The 15804-nt window shown below is 38.0% G+C and overlaps 1 protein-coding gene across 1 annotated transcript in view; it reads right to left on the bottom strand.

Annotated features, from left to right (window-relative positions):
- The window catches only part of IL17REL (interleukin 17 receptor E like), a 50120-nt gene extending 41753 nt beyond the window's left edge, over positions 1–8367 (bottom strand). The window contains exon 1 of the mRNA XM_067289974.1: positions 8266–8367. Coding sequence (XP_067146075.1) covers positions 8266–8367 — 102 coding nt within the window. The remainder of the gene's footprint in view (positions 1–8265) is intronic.
- Between the last annotated feature and the right edge of the window lie 7437 nt (positions 8368–15804).

Below are 15804 nucleotides of genomic sequence, written 5' to 3'. Positions count from 1 at the left end.
ATGAAAATGGTGTAGCCCCCTCTTCTTCTCAAATAGAGAAAAATCTCAGACTTAAACTTAGAAATACCCCGATTACAGGAGGTATTTCTCCTCCTGATAAATATTTTAAAAGATTTACTTAGTTTTTACTCAAGACTTAGCTTGCTATGTTGTTGTGTAAGGATGTAAGGATGTTCAAATGATCTCTCAGGCCGTGCTAGAAGCAGTGGTAGTCTCCGGTGATGAACGTGAGAGGCCACTGCGTTCCTTCCTTGTGCTGTATTATCAGTTAAGGGACTGTTTTCATTAAAGACTTCAGGATAAAGGTATCAGACAAGCTCTAATGTGGTTGCAGAAATACTTTAGCCACAGCAGAAAAAGAAAAGTCTTCTTAGTGCAAGTACATAAAAGACTTTTTTTTTTTTTTTCAGCTGTACACTTGACAGTTTTGGAGACAGAGGATTTATTTCTTAACTGTTAGTATGTTAGTATTATTATAGCACTCAAAGTCTTAATCCTACATCAGAAAGCTTACACCAAAATCCCTGCACATATGCCTTTCCCCTCCTATTGGGAGTAACATAGACCAATAAAACCTTTCCCTGAAACAGCTAGCAGTGTGTGTACCTGAAAAATTAAAATACATTCAAGTTTTGCCATGCAGAAAAGCACTATTGAAAATATCTGTAATGTGCATTTCAGTTGAAACAGTTGCAGTCTGAGATAATTGATATAGCAGCTAGATATGAATAAATTTGGAAGTTTTAACAAAGAATACATAATCTAAAATACAAGATAATAATTATTTTCAAAGTCATTACACAGTCAATTTCTCTTTTGCTGCTAACACATACATTACTGCAAAGTCAAACCATTGTTTTGAAAAAACAAAACCATGGAATAATCATATAGTCTGGTTTCATGTTATGGAACTTCCACATGCTGCAGTTGCTAACATCAGCGCAAGCCAAATTAAAGGAGGCAGAGGTCCAAAAGAAGGGGTCCAAAGAGGCAGGATTCCACAAACTTTACAACAGCAGCATTGTTTCACCTACTTCTCGTGACCACACTACTGTCCCTAGAGGCAGCACTAAGTTCTGGGCATAGGCCCAGTTTAATAAACCCATCAGTATTCAGTACCTTCATATGTTGCTTCACCCTATGTCTCATTTTTAATGATAGCCCTTACTCACTGAAAACCACCTAAGCCACACATTCTCCTAGATAGTGGGGTTTTTTCCAGAGTGAAGGAGAAAATAAGCTACAAGGGCAGACTGAATGCTAGCACAGATGTGACCATACTCTAAAAATGGTAATATTATATCCTATAGAAACACAATATATAAAAAGTCAGGAAGAATATTTTAAAAGAGCACATACTGCTGATCAAAAATAAGCATGAAGCATATTATAAAGAGAACTGCTAAAATACAAAAAATTATAAATTGGGAAAAATTATAATACAAAGATATCACAGTTTAAAAAGCAATGAAGAAATCTGTCATTGCAGTCAGTGAAGGAAGAACACAGGTCAGGGAGAGGAGGAAGTGGAAAAAAGATCAAGGAAGTTTGCATATGAAGAGGTGAAAGGGAAAAACAAAACTGGAGACAGTGAAATGTGTTAAGTGCAATAAAGTCTATTTCCTCAACGTTCTTCCAAGAAGAGACAATGAATGCACATTTAGTACTGTACAATGTTGTTTATATGATTCATACTTTCTGAAAATACGCAGGCAAGTAGAGGCAACTCCAAGACAATCAGTTTTCCAGAAATGATTGAAATTTGCCACGCATATTCAAAGCAACCAGGCTGAAAATTTTTCCTTCAAGAGAAACAGCCATAGATCATTTGCAAAGTAAAACTTAAACTCCGAGGGAGCAAAAAACATACTGTTTCTTCATTTTCGTACAGACACTTCCTCAATGAGATTGTATGTCCCATACAGTTTTCAGGGTGAATCCCATATTTTGCATGCTGAGAGGTCAGAATATGAAATGCATTGAGACAGACTGTTGACTGTTCCAGAGGAGTAAGTTAAAATACCACTTGAAAGGCCATCTTTAGATTCCACAAAAGAGAAAATCACACATAAAAGAAGAAATATTAGAGTTAGAAAAGAACTCCAGATGCATGTACTCTACACTTCTGCCTTAGGAAGAATGATCTTTATCTGAGTCATGTCTGAGAGATATTTGCCTAGCATGTGCTTACATCTCTGTAAGCTCCCCAGGCAATCAGTATCACCAGTTACAATGACTTTCCAACTTATTCATGACTCTCCAAAATTCTGGCCCACTGAGTTCATATAGTTGTGAGGGCAGGGCCAGGTCTGTGATGTATCAGTATCACATTCCAATATACATAAATTTATCAATTCTGGGATCAACCCTAGCCAAAATAGTTAAGAAATAGTCTGGAACTTCCTTGGCAATACACAGCTGCTTAGGGCATAATTTCTATTTTTTGTTTTATTTACATTTTTAAGAAGTCAAATAACTTCCTGGATTTCAAAAAACAGCCAAAAAATGTTAACAAAATCAGGAAAAAAGTTTTACAAGGAAAAATATTTTCCTGAGGGTATGAAAATTACTGTGAAAATATCTGTACCAAAACTGATGTATAAAATGTAGGTATTTCTTATCAGAATGATGGTAACACAACACATTGAACTTTTAATGTGGGTTCCTGTTTTATACAGCTCAGAAACAACAGCAAGACATTTGGACATTTATGGTTCTCAGAATCAAATGATTTTCAATCAAGGATAGGAGGAAACTCCTTTCTTAGGTCCACTTTCTTGGAGTGAGGCCTAGCACTTCAATGCTGAGGCAAACCCCATAAAAACCAGCAGACTATCTAAAAGTATCCATAGACATAAGGATTTTTTAATCTTGTTTTGGTCCTTCTCATTTTTAATCATCCCTGCTTCTCTCACATGCACACACATTCTGGCAAGAGTGGAAAAATGGGAATATATAAATAAACATGGCAAGGTAACAGGTACAGCATTGCCAGCTCCAGCAAGTTTACAGATTAAGCTACTTCTAGACCTCGCTGCAAGAATTCTAGCTAGGTCACACCACCTCGTCTGGTAGAAGTTATTAACTCTGTTTTATCTACAAAGTTGTCTTGCCTAGATTGGAAGGCACAGTTTAGACCAAATTACAAGTGGTGCTTAAGGGCAGGAAAGAGATAGAAATATGCTGTACTCTACTTTTATTTTGTTAAGATGGGAAGAGAATTCATCTCAGAATGTCTCCAGGAACACCCCACTCCAGCAGCTGGCCCGGTGAAGGATGCTGGAACAGGATCTGCTTTCCCTCACAAATGCATGGCTCTGCAGAAGAAAGAATCTTCTAGGTCACAGCAGACACCACTTGTTTCAAAAGATGGAAACACGACACTGAAATGACAGGTTATCTAGTGCTTCCCTCATGGTAAGATCTTCCAGTACAGTGAGAGAGATCTGCACTCCATATCATCTTTAATCCAGCAGCTTTCCATCTGCAAAGCATGGCTAATCAGCAATGCTCTGCAGCTGTGGAAAGTATCTACTGCTGAACCACAATATCCCCCACTGAGCTTTTGGCCCAAGTGGAGCTGAAGGATATCTCCCTTTCCCAAGCTCAGAACTCAAAGGGATTTGTGAGCTATGATCCCCTGCCTATAATAAAGGATAGCTGCTCCCAGCTGCTGCTGAGCTTGCATACATACCCCCTTTTTCTTTTAATTTCTACCTCCTGGTACAGGCACTGATTAAACATATGCTGATGTCTGATGGTGGTGAAGCTTCTAAAATTGCCCTGCATTCTAAATTTCAGGACACCTTGTCCTGTCTAGTTCCAACTTCACTTAATTTTGTGTCCCCAGCCTTCATGACTGTCTATAGCGCCTCTGTTCTTGCACCTCCAGAAGCTCTTTGCTTTCTGTGCCCTGAGCCTTTTTCCAGAGCTCTTGAAGAAGGGAGAAGTGAGGAAGAAAAAACAGAGGGTTACTGTTGCATTTTTTGCAAGTCCTGAATTGCACAGCTTTCTCCATTTCCACAGCTTCTAAAAGAAGCTATAGTGGATGCTATAGCCATGACAAACCCTGAAGAGTTTTATGAGTCTCTGGCAGTATCCATGTTTGGCTGTTTTTTTCTTAGGGATGACAACTAACCGATAGCATAGGATACAGCAGGAAACATGGAAGCTAAGCTTCTCATGTCTTTGCTGAGCTATTTTTCACCCTGGAAAGGGCAGATATAAATCACAGTCCAAGAGATAAGTCACCTAACCTTCTTAAAACACAGCTCTCCTGACCATCAGCAGAGAAGGTAACTAGAGATATCTGAGCAAATGGGTTAATATCACTCTAATATTTAAGGGGCTCAATCGTGTTGAGTCACTGTATGAATGCTGTGACTAATGAACACTTAAGTATAGCATTCAAAGTACTTAATTAAAACACATAATTAAGAAATGCCACACAGAAAGGTCAGCACTATTTTGTATGTGTGAAAACTGGAGAAGTGAAATGACTAGGGCCATACAAGTGGGCATGACAATGAAAAAGACAAGCAGGGACGCAAGATCCAGGCTTTCAGTCTCAGGCACCCTCTTCTGGATTGCACTTCATCATAGCATGTTTTAGCAGAGGATATGTTTGACACTTTTTATGTGTCTCCTCCTGTCATTAGATATATCTTTGCATATACACAAAAAAGTATGGTGAATCATCTTCCTTTCTTGTGACTTCACACTGATATTTCTCTCCCTCTCTCTCTCTGAAAAAACCAAGCCTCTGATTTTGATCTACATTTTCAATGTCTAAAATTAATTTTTCAAAAGAATTTTAGAGAACAACTGAATTATGCCACCTAGATTCTTATTTTCTTCATTTTTAGAGGTTTGGGATCACTTTTAAAATATTCATTGGTCACCTTAACAAAGAATAAAGCTTGCCATTACATATCAGCTGAGTTACCAGCCTAACAGCTATATTATATCACTGATTTTGCAGTGTACAATATTCAATTAGAATAGCCTGATCCATGGCATAAGTATTCAGTAAAGCAACGCTACTTACTTGGATTAGTAATATTATGAACAGGCAGCAGCTATATCAGCAATTAGCTGCCAATATCCTTTATAATTGCAGGGAAATCCCAGATTCCGTTTAGGGTTTCCTTCTTTACCCATGGACTTTGGATACATTACTACATTTAATGGGAGACAATACAAATACTACTTCATAGTTTTCTGGAGAGTTTTTTTTTAATGTAGTACTCTTGATCTTTACCAGCTGTTGATTCAAATTTGGCGTAAGCCTATTTCTTTGTGTACAGCTTGCAAACAATGTGGATTGTAAAATGAGTAGGGCACAAACCCAATTTCAATTGCAGGCTGGGATTCCCCTATGCTTTCACAGGGAAGCTTGCTTGATAACTGTGTTTGCTATTGGGTGAGACATGGAGACCAAGCCCATTGTATTTAACCTTTGAATACCAGAATATCATGAGAGTTCTAAAGCCAAGGCATTAAAACAAGGAAGAAAAAATAAATCATAATATATAATAGGAGCTTGGTTGTTCTCTGCCCACATTCAACCCACAATTTTATATTTTCATGCTTTTTAAATTTTTATGTAGTGCTTGCATAAACTTCCAATGTCTTTTTGTTCCTTTCTTTCCTGTACTGGACAGGAGTACAACAATCTGTGGTGTAGTAATGAAACCTGAATATTATACAAGGCAAGCATGCCTTGCTGAATACTCATGGTAAACTAAGAATGATTCATTAAGTTGTAATAGGATCCATAATTTAAACCAATTCAGTGTGAAGCTTTTTAGGCCATATACCTCAAAACAGTTGTGTCACTATTTCCTTCTTAAGACATACAACCAATGCTTTAGTCTGCTAAAGAACACCAAAGGATGTCAAAACTGCTTACAAATAGTCGAGAGACACAGCCACCTTAAAATCTAGTCCACTGCTCAAACTCAAAAGTTCCAGTTATTAAACCTGCTCAAAACCCTCTAACAATACCCATGGTTTGAAAAATGCAGAAAAATGCAAACAAATTGTTTTATGAAGAATGATACAGTCTCAGGGTTTACTTTGCAGAAGAGAAACTCACCAAACTTATGGGAAAAAAAACACAAAGAAAAATATTTTTTTCTATAATATTCACTTATAACAATAGCAGCTACAGAAAACTTCTGATAGTCAGTTTTAAATTTATAGTATCTCATTATTTCATAAAGCAAATTTCTAGACAAAAGGCAATTCCATTGATGCTCTTTCTTTTCAAAACACTAGTTTGTGACCTGATATGCAGGAGGCAGTGCATATATATTCAAAGATAAATTGTAACCTCTACTTAATGCCCCCATAAAGCCCATTGATTTAGGAATTATGGAGAAGATAAACTGCTCCCTTTTAAAATAACTCAGATAGGAGTGAAACTGAAGACACAGATTGTGGTAGATTATTTAGGAATATTGAGATTATTTCCAAAGGAAAAGAAAGAAGGAGTTTTTTCTAACAGGCAGTCATGAGACTCTAAAGTTCATGTGGGTAAAATGCTTTGCACTGGATTGAAAATGGTAAGCTGGCAGTAATTTGTCCTGTTGGGATCATTATTGTTCCCAGTGAGAAACCATTTTTGTCTTAAAAAGTCATTAATGCATTCAAGATTCTACTGAATACAGCTAGCAGAAACATTACACACAGAGCATGAACTGATGTCTATCTTTTAACATCACAACTGATCTTTATACCTGATTCCGTTATACTGGAAACAACCTGTTTCCCCTGTAAATTAAAAAAAAAAAACACATTTTCAATTATCCAACCTTCAGCATTGGAAAAATTTTGAGACAACCTTTTGAAGGCAAAGAAAGGGATCCAGTCTACCTAACATCAGGACTGTGTTTACATATTAGGCATCTAGTGAAGCAGTCTTCCCAATATACATACCTGAGATGCAACGGAGAAAGATGCCCTTGAACATCCCCAGAGGAAAACCCTGTTCGCTAGATTGGATCCCACCCAAAAAGCTGTTATTGTTTTTTATATTTGAGTCTGACAGTCAGCTACTCTGGCAGAACAAATTAGAAAAGTAAATTATATCTATTTTAAGCTCTCTCTGTAGCAGCCAAAGGAGAATAAATTATTTAAAATGAATGTGGTTTTGCATTTGTAAACCCACATACATAAAATTTGCTGAAAAATACTGAGGTATATCAAGAGATTAATCTCTTATGAGTGTATTTTATTATTTTAAAACATTCTATAAGCAGGTAGGCACTGTACAGAATTCCAATTCAGAAATATAAAACAACTTTAAATATAGTGTTTTTTTCCCCTCAATCTAGCATTTTTGAGGCATCTTTATTCCTGATATATACTAGGACACGATCATAAAATATAAAATAAATTGCTGTAACATGTAGTCACTTAATATCTGGGTAGTACTGCCACATTTAGACAATCTTTAATACATCTCAGTTGACTGCCCTAGGGACTACAGAACACTGTGACTTTTTCAAACAGCACTCTGTACATACAGCCAAATTCTTTCGTGCCATCAATGCCACTGCCCCATAGCAACTAAATAGTTATTGTCTTCTACTAAGATTGAAAATCAGATTCTCTACTATTTTATCTTATTTTTTTACTTATCTTTCAATTTATTCTCTTACTAAACGTTCAGAATCGCAACAGAAGCAGACTATCTCGATACTGCCCCTTTGTGGGCATATCTGGAAACGTGCAAAATTCAAAGCCATTAAAGAGACGGTACGGTTCACATCCCACTTTTATGCACACACATAAGTCATTAAATTTAATAGCAGTTACATTCATACCACAAAATGAAAAACAGGTTTTATTCTTTCTCATGACGTAATTCACTTATTCACAGAAAAGTCAATTTTTTTGTATTCCTAACATAATTAGAAATTTCTGAAACCTCCTCTCTCTCCCTTTCCCCTTTGGCACCAGTGCTGTTGTAACAACTGAATCTCCAAAGTAATGAATATGGATTAAATCATTTCTATTATTGATTTCCAAATACACAAGACAGATTAAAAAATCACTAAGAACAACAGCAGTTGGATTTAGTGTAAATTTCATTTTCTTACTGCCTTGTTAACAGTCATCTTTGTCACTTTGGATACTTTGGAATGTTCGGGACAGTTAAAATATTTTTCCATTTTTGCTTCCACAGTTTGTTTACAGTTCTTTTGGTAGCATACAACTATTACATTAATAGATAGCAAATAGGAACAAGAAAGAGATTACCTGAGAACATGAAAGTCCACATTCTTCAATCCTGGGAATAATCTGACTATCAGAATTCCAGAAAAGAATTATTAGAAGAGTCTGAACATTAATACTTATCATCCTAAACTGACAAAAAAAAATACAAAACCTCAGAAGAAACCTTCTACTCTGACAATTCTCTCCCTCATGCCAAAACTTTAATATGAATTTTAGTCCCTCCCACAGCACCTCTGAGCTCCTCCCTCTAAAACTTTCCAAAGTCAGAAAATTGCTACTTGTGGGAAATATAAAGCACGTTTGACTAGTTCTTATGTTCCTCACTGAAAAATGGGAAGCTTGAATTTCTGACAATCGCAGTAAAAAAACCTCTTTCTTCTGGATTTCAGCATGTCAGATTTGGATGAATTTTAGTAAATTTATTCTCTGCAAATTCTAAGTATAAATAGGAATTTTGTTTCTAGCAGTGATATATCAGGTAGGTTTGCTGGACTCCAGACACGGTCTTCTCTCTTCTTACTTTCCTGGGTTTCTAATATATTGAATTCAAAAAAAAAGTTGCGTTGAGGTAAGTAGTCTTGGAAGACTGGTTTCTTGTTTCTCATCAGTGTGAAAGGCAGCTTGTTTTATACTGGGAATCTGAGCCTTGAATTTATTTAACTAATTTTTTAACTGTATCAGCAGAATCTTCTCGTTCTATAGCCTAACTATCTCCAGTATTTGGATTTTCAACATGCTCTGGAAGTATTTATACTTTGCAAAAGGAGCTAAACACCACCAGCTCCGAAAGCAGGGTGCGAGTGACTCACAACAGCTAAACAGTTGTACACGTAACAAACATAACAAAGAGCAGAGGAGTGTCTTTCTGGGTGCCCCCTTACCTTGTTCCCCCACCTGTACAACCACTACGAACAAGCATTTGAAAGACACACTCAGGCTGAGACAGAGGCTACAGGCTACTTGGTGTGTTATGCCCATAGGAGGAAGAGGTGGGTACTTCTCCATGGAGGGCTGGCTCCAGAACAACAGAGATGTGTGAACCCAGGCCCTCAGTGCAGTTGCAAAACCTTTCCCATCAGCTGAAGTAGAGGATACGCGATTAACACCATCTGCTAGGATCTGGCTTGATGTATTTCTGGCTTGAAGTATTTCCTTTAAAAAATAGGTAAAAGATAATGTCTACTCTGCCAGTGCAACTACAATACTTGTATTATACATACTTTCATGTGAGTCCAGTTTGTCACTACTCCAGTGAAACTATTTTTGGGAGATGAAGACCGGTATTAATCACAGTACTCAACCAACCATCACTGAACTATTTGGTTAAAAATAACAACAGTTAAATTTTGCCATTCACACATAAAAATACACCAGATCAATGATCCACCTAGTCCACTTTCCTGTGTCTAACAGAGTCAGTAGCAAAAGCTTAGGAAAAATAAAAAAGAAGTCAAGTATACTATGCTACTTCCACATATTATTTTAACATATGTTACCAAGTTCCAATGATCTACAGCTTATGGATTTCCTGACCTATGTGCACACCACTGTTTTTAATAGCTATTTCTGGACCTTTCGTCCATGAATTTATACAATAGCTCTGTGCATCTATTTATGCTTTTGGATTTCAAAACATCTTGTGGCAATGAATTACACAAACTACGTGTTTATTTGTTTTTGCTTTTAAAACTGCTGCCAAATAGTTCAATTGGGTTCCCCCCTTGTTCTTGTTTTAGAGAAACAGGGAGCATCTGTTCTCAACTAACCTTCACACACACCTTCAGCACATCATTAGTGATTTTATTAATTTCTAGCATATCTCCCCTATTTTTTCGAAGATGAAGAATACACTGGTTCATTTTTACTGTACTTTTTTGTGGAATAGGGTCTCCAGAACTGCACACAATATTCAGGAGTGACCAGATCAAAGATCATTTATATAACAGCATAGCAATGTTCACTGAATTCATCAGTGGCATGATTGCCCTCTATCAAAAAGCCATTTTGACTCTCCCTTAATGTATCACATTTACCAATATGTCTGCTGCAAATGAGCCACTTCAGTACACACTAGAGTTAACAGTTCAGCAGCTTCACATGTGAGAACTTGTAGAATACTGTTTCAGTACTGTTGTACAGATTTCTCATACTCTTTTGGATGTTTGGTTTTAAACTTCTGCTAAAGCTTAGACCTGAGACAATTCCTCCAACTTACCCCTCAGTAAGTTTCCCTGTAATGAACTCCAGTGCAAGCAAGCATTTCATTTTGTCATTACGTTCCTTGAGCATAAGGTGTCCTTTCATATCTCTATCACCAGTCAGCCCATAGACTTTTTAGGAGGCTTCCTCCTCATCTTTCAGTAAAAAAGGAGGGTATTCACCTTTCTTAAAAGTATTTTTGGGTTGAGAACTGAGAAAAGATGTTTTCTTAATGGTGGGGGTTTTGAGGATATCTTATATGCATGTTGTTCTGATCTTTCACTATGTTACTTTTGAACAAGCTCCCTGTCCCTGGAAAGCCTCTACCCTTTTAGTTGTTCCTTTTAATTGCTTTTTGAAGACTTGCTCATTTTATATAATTCTTTTTAACTTATACATTAGCATGGCAGATTTGGGGGGATATTGGATTTGTGTCACTATTGAAGAGTGGCTTTTTGAGTAGCTACTTGGAAAAGAACCAAGAGTTTTTTCTCTTCCTATGGGGTCTGTGATTACTTGCTCCAAGCAAGTCATTTATAGTGTTTAGTTTTAGATACAAATTTAGTTTCTGCATCAAGGCCTGAGGTAACACTCATCCAGTTTCCATATGAATGACTGATGTGTCTCAGTATTATTAAGTTTTCTTCTCTCTCACTCTCTCTGGTATTTCATAACACACCTCTGTCACCTTCTGAATAAAGTGATCAGTAATGTTTCCCAAGTAGCAAACTCTTTCTATACAGGAACAGAGTTGCTTCCAGAAAGTTTCTGTAATACTTATGTTCGTCAGGCAACAACCTTGTTGTTATTTATTTTATTTGACAATAAGCTTTTAAAAAATTATACGATACCATGTCTACACTAACAGAACTTATTTTTCCATTCCTATGTAATTTGTATCTTGGAATTACAGTGTTCTACTCGTTTTTATTCCATCAAGTTACTGAAAGAAGCTGGGCAGTACAATTGACCCACGCTTTTTTAATGTAGAAGCATCCATGCCTGTGAAATTACTATGGCCACTAGTTTTTAGGTTCCCTGCTCAAATGCAAATTTATTTCCTGATAATAATTCTTGGTAATAATTTCTTGATAATAATTTTCTTTTATTTCTTGTTTTTTACTATATCTTATTGGTATTTTAATCAACATTTGTCTTGTGTATGATGTTAAACTTTAATTACTTCATCCCTGAAGAACTGATGATAGCAAATTATATACTGTGTTGCTTCTAGCAACTCTCCCCCAGTCTTAAGAATAAAGACTCTTAAAAAACCCTTTAATAGGAAGTGCCTCCTTTTGAACTTTGCAATAGAAATGCTGTGTGCCCAAAAGCTTTATTAGAGCACTGATCAAAGATGTAGGAATGCCAAAATCCAAACACTTCTCAGTCCAAGTAGGGTTTGAGTCCAGATCTTGCACATTCTAGGATGGTAGCCTGACTGTTCTGCTTCTTTAATAAAATGCAGGAGCACACTCTGGAATCCAGAGCAAAATCCAGTATTCCCCATTCTCCATTCTCTCTTGGCACAGCCCTCATCTCTGGACGATCAGTTCAGGTTCCCTCTTGATAATTGTTCTCTGGCTTCACAAATCTTCATGCTTGGCTGTACACTGGCCCCATTTCAAGGGAGACAGCTAAAATAGTACCATCTTTGTTTAAGTGTGTAGGAGCATTATCTAGAAGTGAAAGTTAGATTAGGTATATCACCAGACACAGCTAAGCAGCCAGACAAGGCTTCTGTGACTTGCTGTGTAGAAATTTAGACACAGAACTCTTCATAAAATTCTACCTAGGCTACATTTATCCTGCTTTCGTTGAGATGAATATGTCAATGTCCAGGCTGCAAGGCATGTCCCTGTCACATCCACACTGGAGAGGTCCCAGCCTCCTTTGGAGCATAATAGCTACATTCACACTACATTTTGCAAGAGTATCTTGTGGTACAGCACTACATACTTTCATGTCTCACCAACACAGGCACACATATTATTATTCCAGCTGTCTTGAGATGAAGGGCCACAGCCCACATAGTCTCATGGCTTCTCTTTGAACTTGCTGTGCAGTAATACTGCCTGCACCAGGCAACTGACACCTTGCCTCAGGGCCACTCACATCAACCACAAGACAGCCGAGTGTATATAACTTAACAGCTTCCTGTCATGTTAGGCAAGATGTGGAGTACAGCTGTGTGAGGTGCTACTGTCATCACAACAAAATGCTCACAATGATTCAGAACTACTTGGAGCTGCCAGTTTACAGAAGTTTACCTACATTTCCTATCCAAAGTGGGCACACATTGGCAGGGCAGGCACTAAATGGAGGGTGCCAGCAGGGCAGTGAAGTCCCACAGAGCCACAAGACAGGTTGGTGGAGCAGGAGCTGCCCAAGTGCTCCTGTATCCAACATGTTATTACTTCATTGTCTAAAGAAAGTCCATGAGAGAAAACAATCACTCCCTATTTTGTCTACGTGTTCTAAAGAGAGCCCACCACTCTCTTCCTCCGCCTCCATCCCTTTCCTACAAGAGTGCCAGGTATTCAGCAACTGTGGCCTGCCTTACAGTAGGTAGCAAGTTAGGTACCTGCAACCTGCGAAATCAGTCAGAACACATCCAGCACTGCAGGCAGAGACTGAAAACTAGGGATGAGAGAATAGGAAATATGTCATTCCTAAGCAAGCCTGCAGTACAAGGGGGCAAATGAAATGCTCAGTGGGATGCAAGAAGACAGGGTACTTGGCACTACTATTCCTCCTGGCTCATGCTATACTAAAAGCAGGTACTTATAGCCTTATATTGATAAGATTACACAGTTTTTGCAATTATCCTGTATTTTGCCCTTGGAAAATGCAACATTTAAAACGCAGCCTTAAACAGAGGCAGGTAAGGTGCACTAGTCATCTAGGGATTAAGTCCCATGTATGCAACTACTTGTCAAAATAATGCATACTGTGTCTAGCCAGCAACGGTCTAGTTTGAGAAGTGATTTGCTTCCAGGAAAAACTGCTAGCTAGTCTATTGTGTCCAACAATATCGAATCCCTGTCAAAGCAATCAAGTATCTCTTATGACTTATCTAGAATTCCTCCTTGTATCTACTTGTCCTACCCTTACCCATACTCCCAAGGGAAACATAAGAAAAGGTGAATTGCTGCTGGAAGATCGTCCCTGCCCTCAGCCTTCTCCCTCCAATACAAATACCTACATCAACACACTTGTCTGCCGAGCACTCTCAATGGCATGCACTGACTGAACAGTCCTATTTACAGAATGATTCACAATTCACAGAACAGTTGAGGTTGGGAGGGACCTCTGATGATCACCTAGTCCAAACCCCCTGCTCAAGCAGGGTCACCTACAGCAGGCTTCTGCTCCTTTGAACTGTTACCAGGGCAGTTAGGAACTGGCACCTGGTCTAAGCCAATCCTGAAGTCTAAAAAGCAGGCCACTACTGAGACTGTTCATCTTAGGTTCCCACATTTAATTTCCAAGATGCAAGGCTAGAGGTTCCCTACTCCATTCATTAGCTGCTTCAGCCATTCAGAAGAAAATAGAGTTGCTTCACAGCATGCTTGACATGCCCTGTTATCATATCCAAAAGCAGTTTGAGTTGTGGCATGATGATGTACAACATACAGTAGAATACCTTTCTACTAAGACTCAAGATTACGGTCATTTCATTATTAAATTATTATATTCATTAATACAGTCTGTGAAAATATACTTTTTTACTCAGTACAGTTAGGATTATTCTCAAAGATTATGGTCACTGCTTGGCTAGCATTTTTCCCTGTGTCCTATTATTTTAGTTTTAGTTTCTTCCGTCCAAGTTGCTCCTACTTCTTTTCAGACACTTGTTTTAATATCAAAACTGCTATGTTTTTCCTCTACATTTTTCTGAATCTTCCCCCTCCGAGGAAAGTATAAATGTAGCACAATCAATATTTTGAATTAGTATGTATTCAGTTATCAATATGAAGTTTTTGACTTACCAAGGTATCATCAGTTGCTGGGCTTTTTCCTCCCCACACAATTTGTGAACTGTTTCCATTCTCTTCTGTCCACCTCTAACTGTTCACAGAAACAGCTTCAGGTGTATGTTACATAAGACAACCTAAACAACACTTACCGGTGAAGGGGCAATATACTGTTCTTCCTTCACCCACTCCCAGCAGTACCAGTCTGACACTTCAGTAAGATGACTGAACTCTTTAAGCCAGTAAAAAACTTACCCTGCAAAAAAGTGCAGTTTCCTGTATTCTGAGCTTTCCAAAAAAAACACAAAAAATTGGCTACAAATTACTGGCTGATAGAACTATCAGCCTCTGTGCCAGTCAGCAATGCTCAGTTTTTGCACAAATACTGGTGCTAAATATTTAAGGGTTCTGTTTAAAATACGACAAGCTGTTGATGGCAAATGATCTTCAAAATCAATTTATTCAAGTCTTGCACAGTTCTATTTGTTAAAAAAAAAAAACAGAAACAAAGAAATCCCACATTTTCTTCAACCCCAAAGCACTCTGAATGACTTCAGATAAATGGATAGAAGACACTGCTATCAGTGATCATCTTGTTGTCGATCTTTTCAGGATTAGAGCTGGCATTTATAGGTAAATATGAATGTTCTTGCAAAAGGAGCTACAGTGTTTACAAGTTTTCTTCCACTTGAAAGTGTTCCCACATACAAAGCATGGCATCTTCTGTTTATAAATCTGTATACCTCCAGAGAGAAAAAAAAAATCATTAACCCGCATTTCAGTTGAATTCTACAGCTGAAAAATACTTGTTATAGAGATGAAAAATATGCTTGGATGACAGCTGCCTACATATAGCAAGTGCTCTTAGACTTTCAATGGCTCTAGCTACGTAAGCTGCAACTTAGGCACTCATTCCTCAGAAACAAATCTGGAGCCTATATTTAGATACCAGGGCTCTCTTTGTAGTGTTTGGAGAGAATGTAGAGTATGGAGAAGAAAGGCTGAGAGAGATGGGCCTGTTTAGCCTGGAGAAGAGAAGACTGAGAGGGGATCTTATTAATGTGTACAAATATCTTAAGGGAGGGTGTCAAGAGGATGGAGCCAGACTCTTTTCAGTGGTACCCAGCAACAGGACGCGAGGCAACGGGCACAAATTGAAACATATGAATATGAGGAAAAACTTCTTCACTGTGAGGGTGACAGAGCACTGGAGCAGGTTGCCCAGAGAGGTTGTGGAGTCTCCTTCTCTGGAGATATTCAAAACCCGCCTGGACGCGATCCTGTACAACGTGCTCTAGGTGACCCTGCTTGAGCAGGGGCGTTGGACTTAGACGATCTCCAGAGGTCCCTTCCAACCTCAACCATTCTGTGATTCTGTGAATGC

This window comes from Apteryx mantelli, chromosome 1, assembly GCF_036417845.1.
Source record: "Apteryx mantelli isolate bAptMan1 chromosome 1, bAptMan1.hap1, whole genome shotgun sequence".
Classification (NCBI taxonomy): Eukaryota; Metazoa; Chordata; class Aves; order Apterygiformes; family Apterygidae; genus Apteryx; species Apteryx mantelli.
Note: the sequence above shows the minus strand (reverse complement) of the source record. Positions and strands in the feature narration are given on the sequence as shown.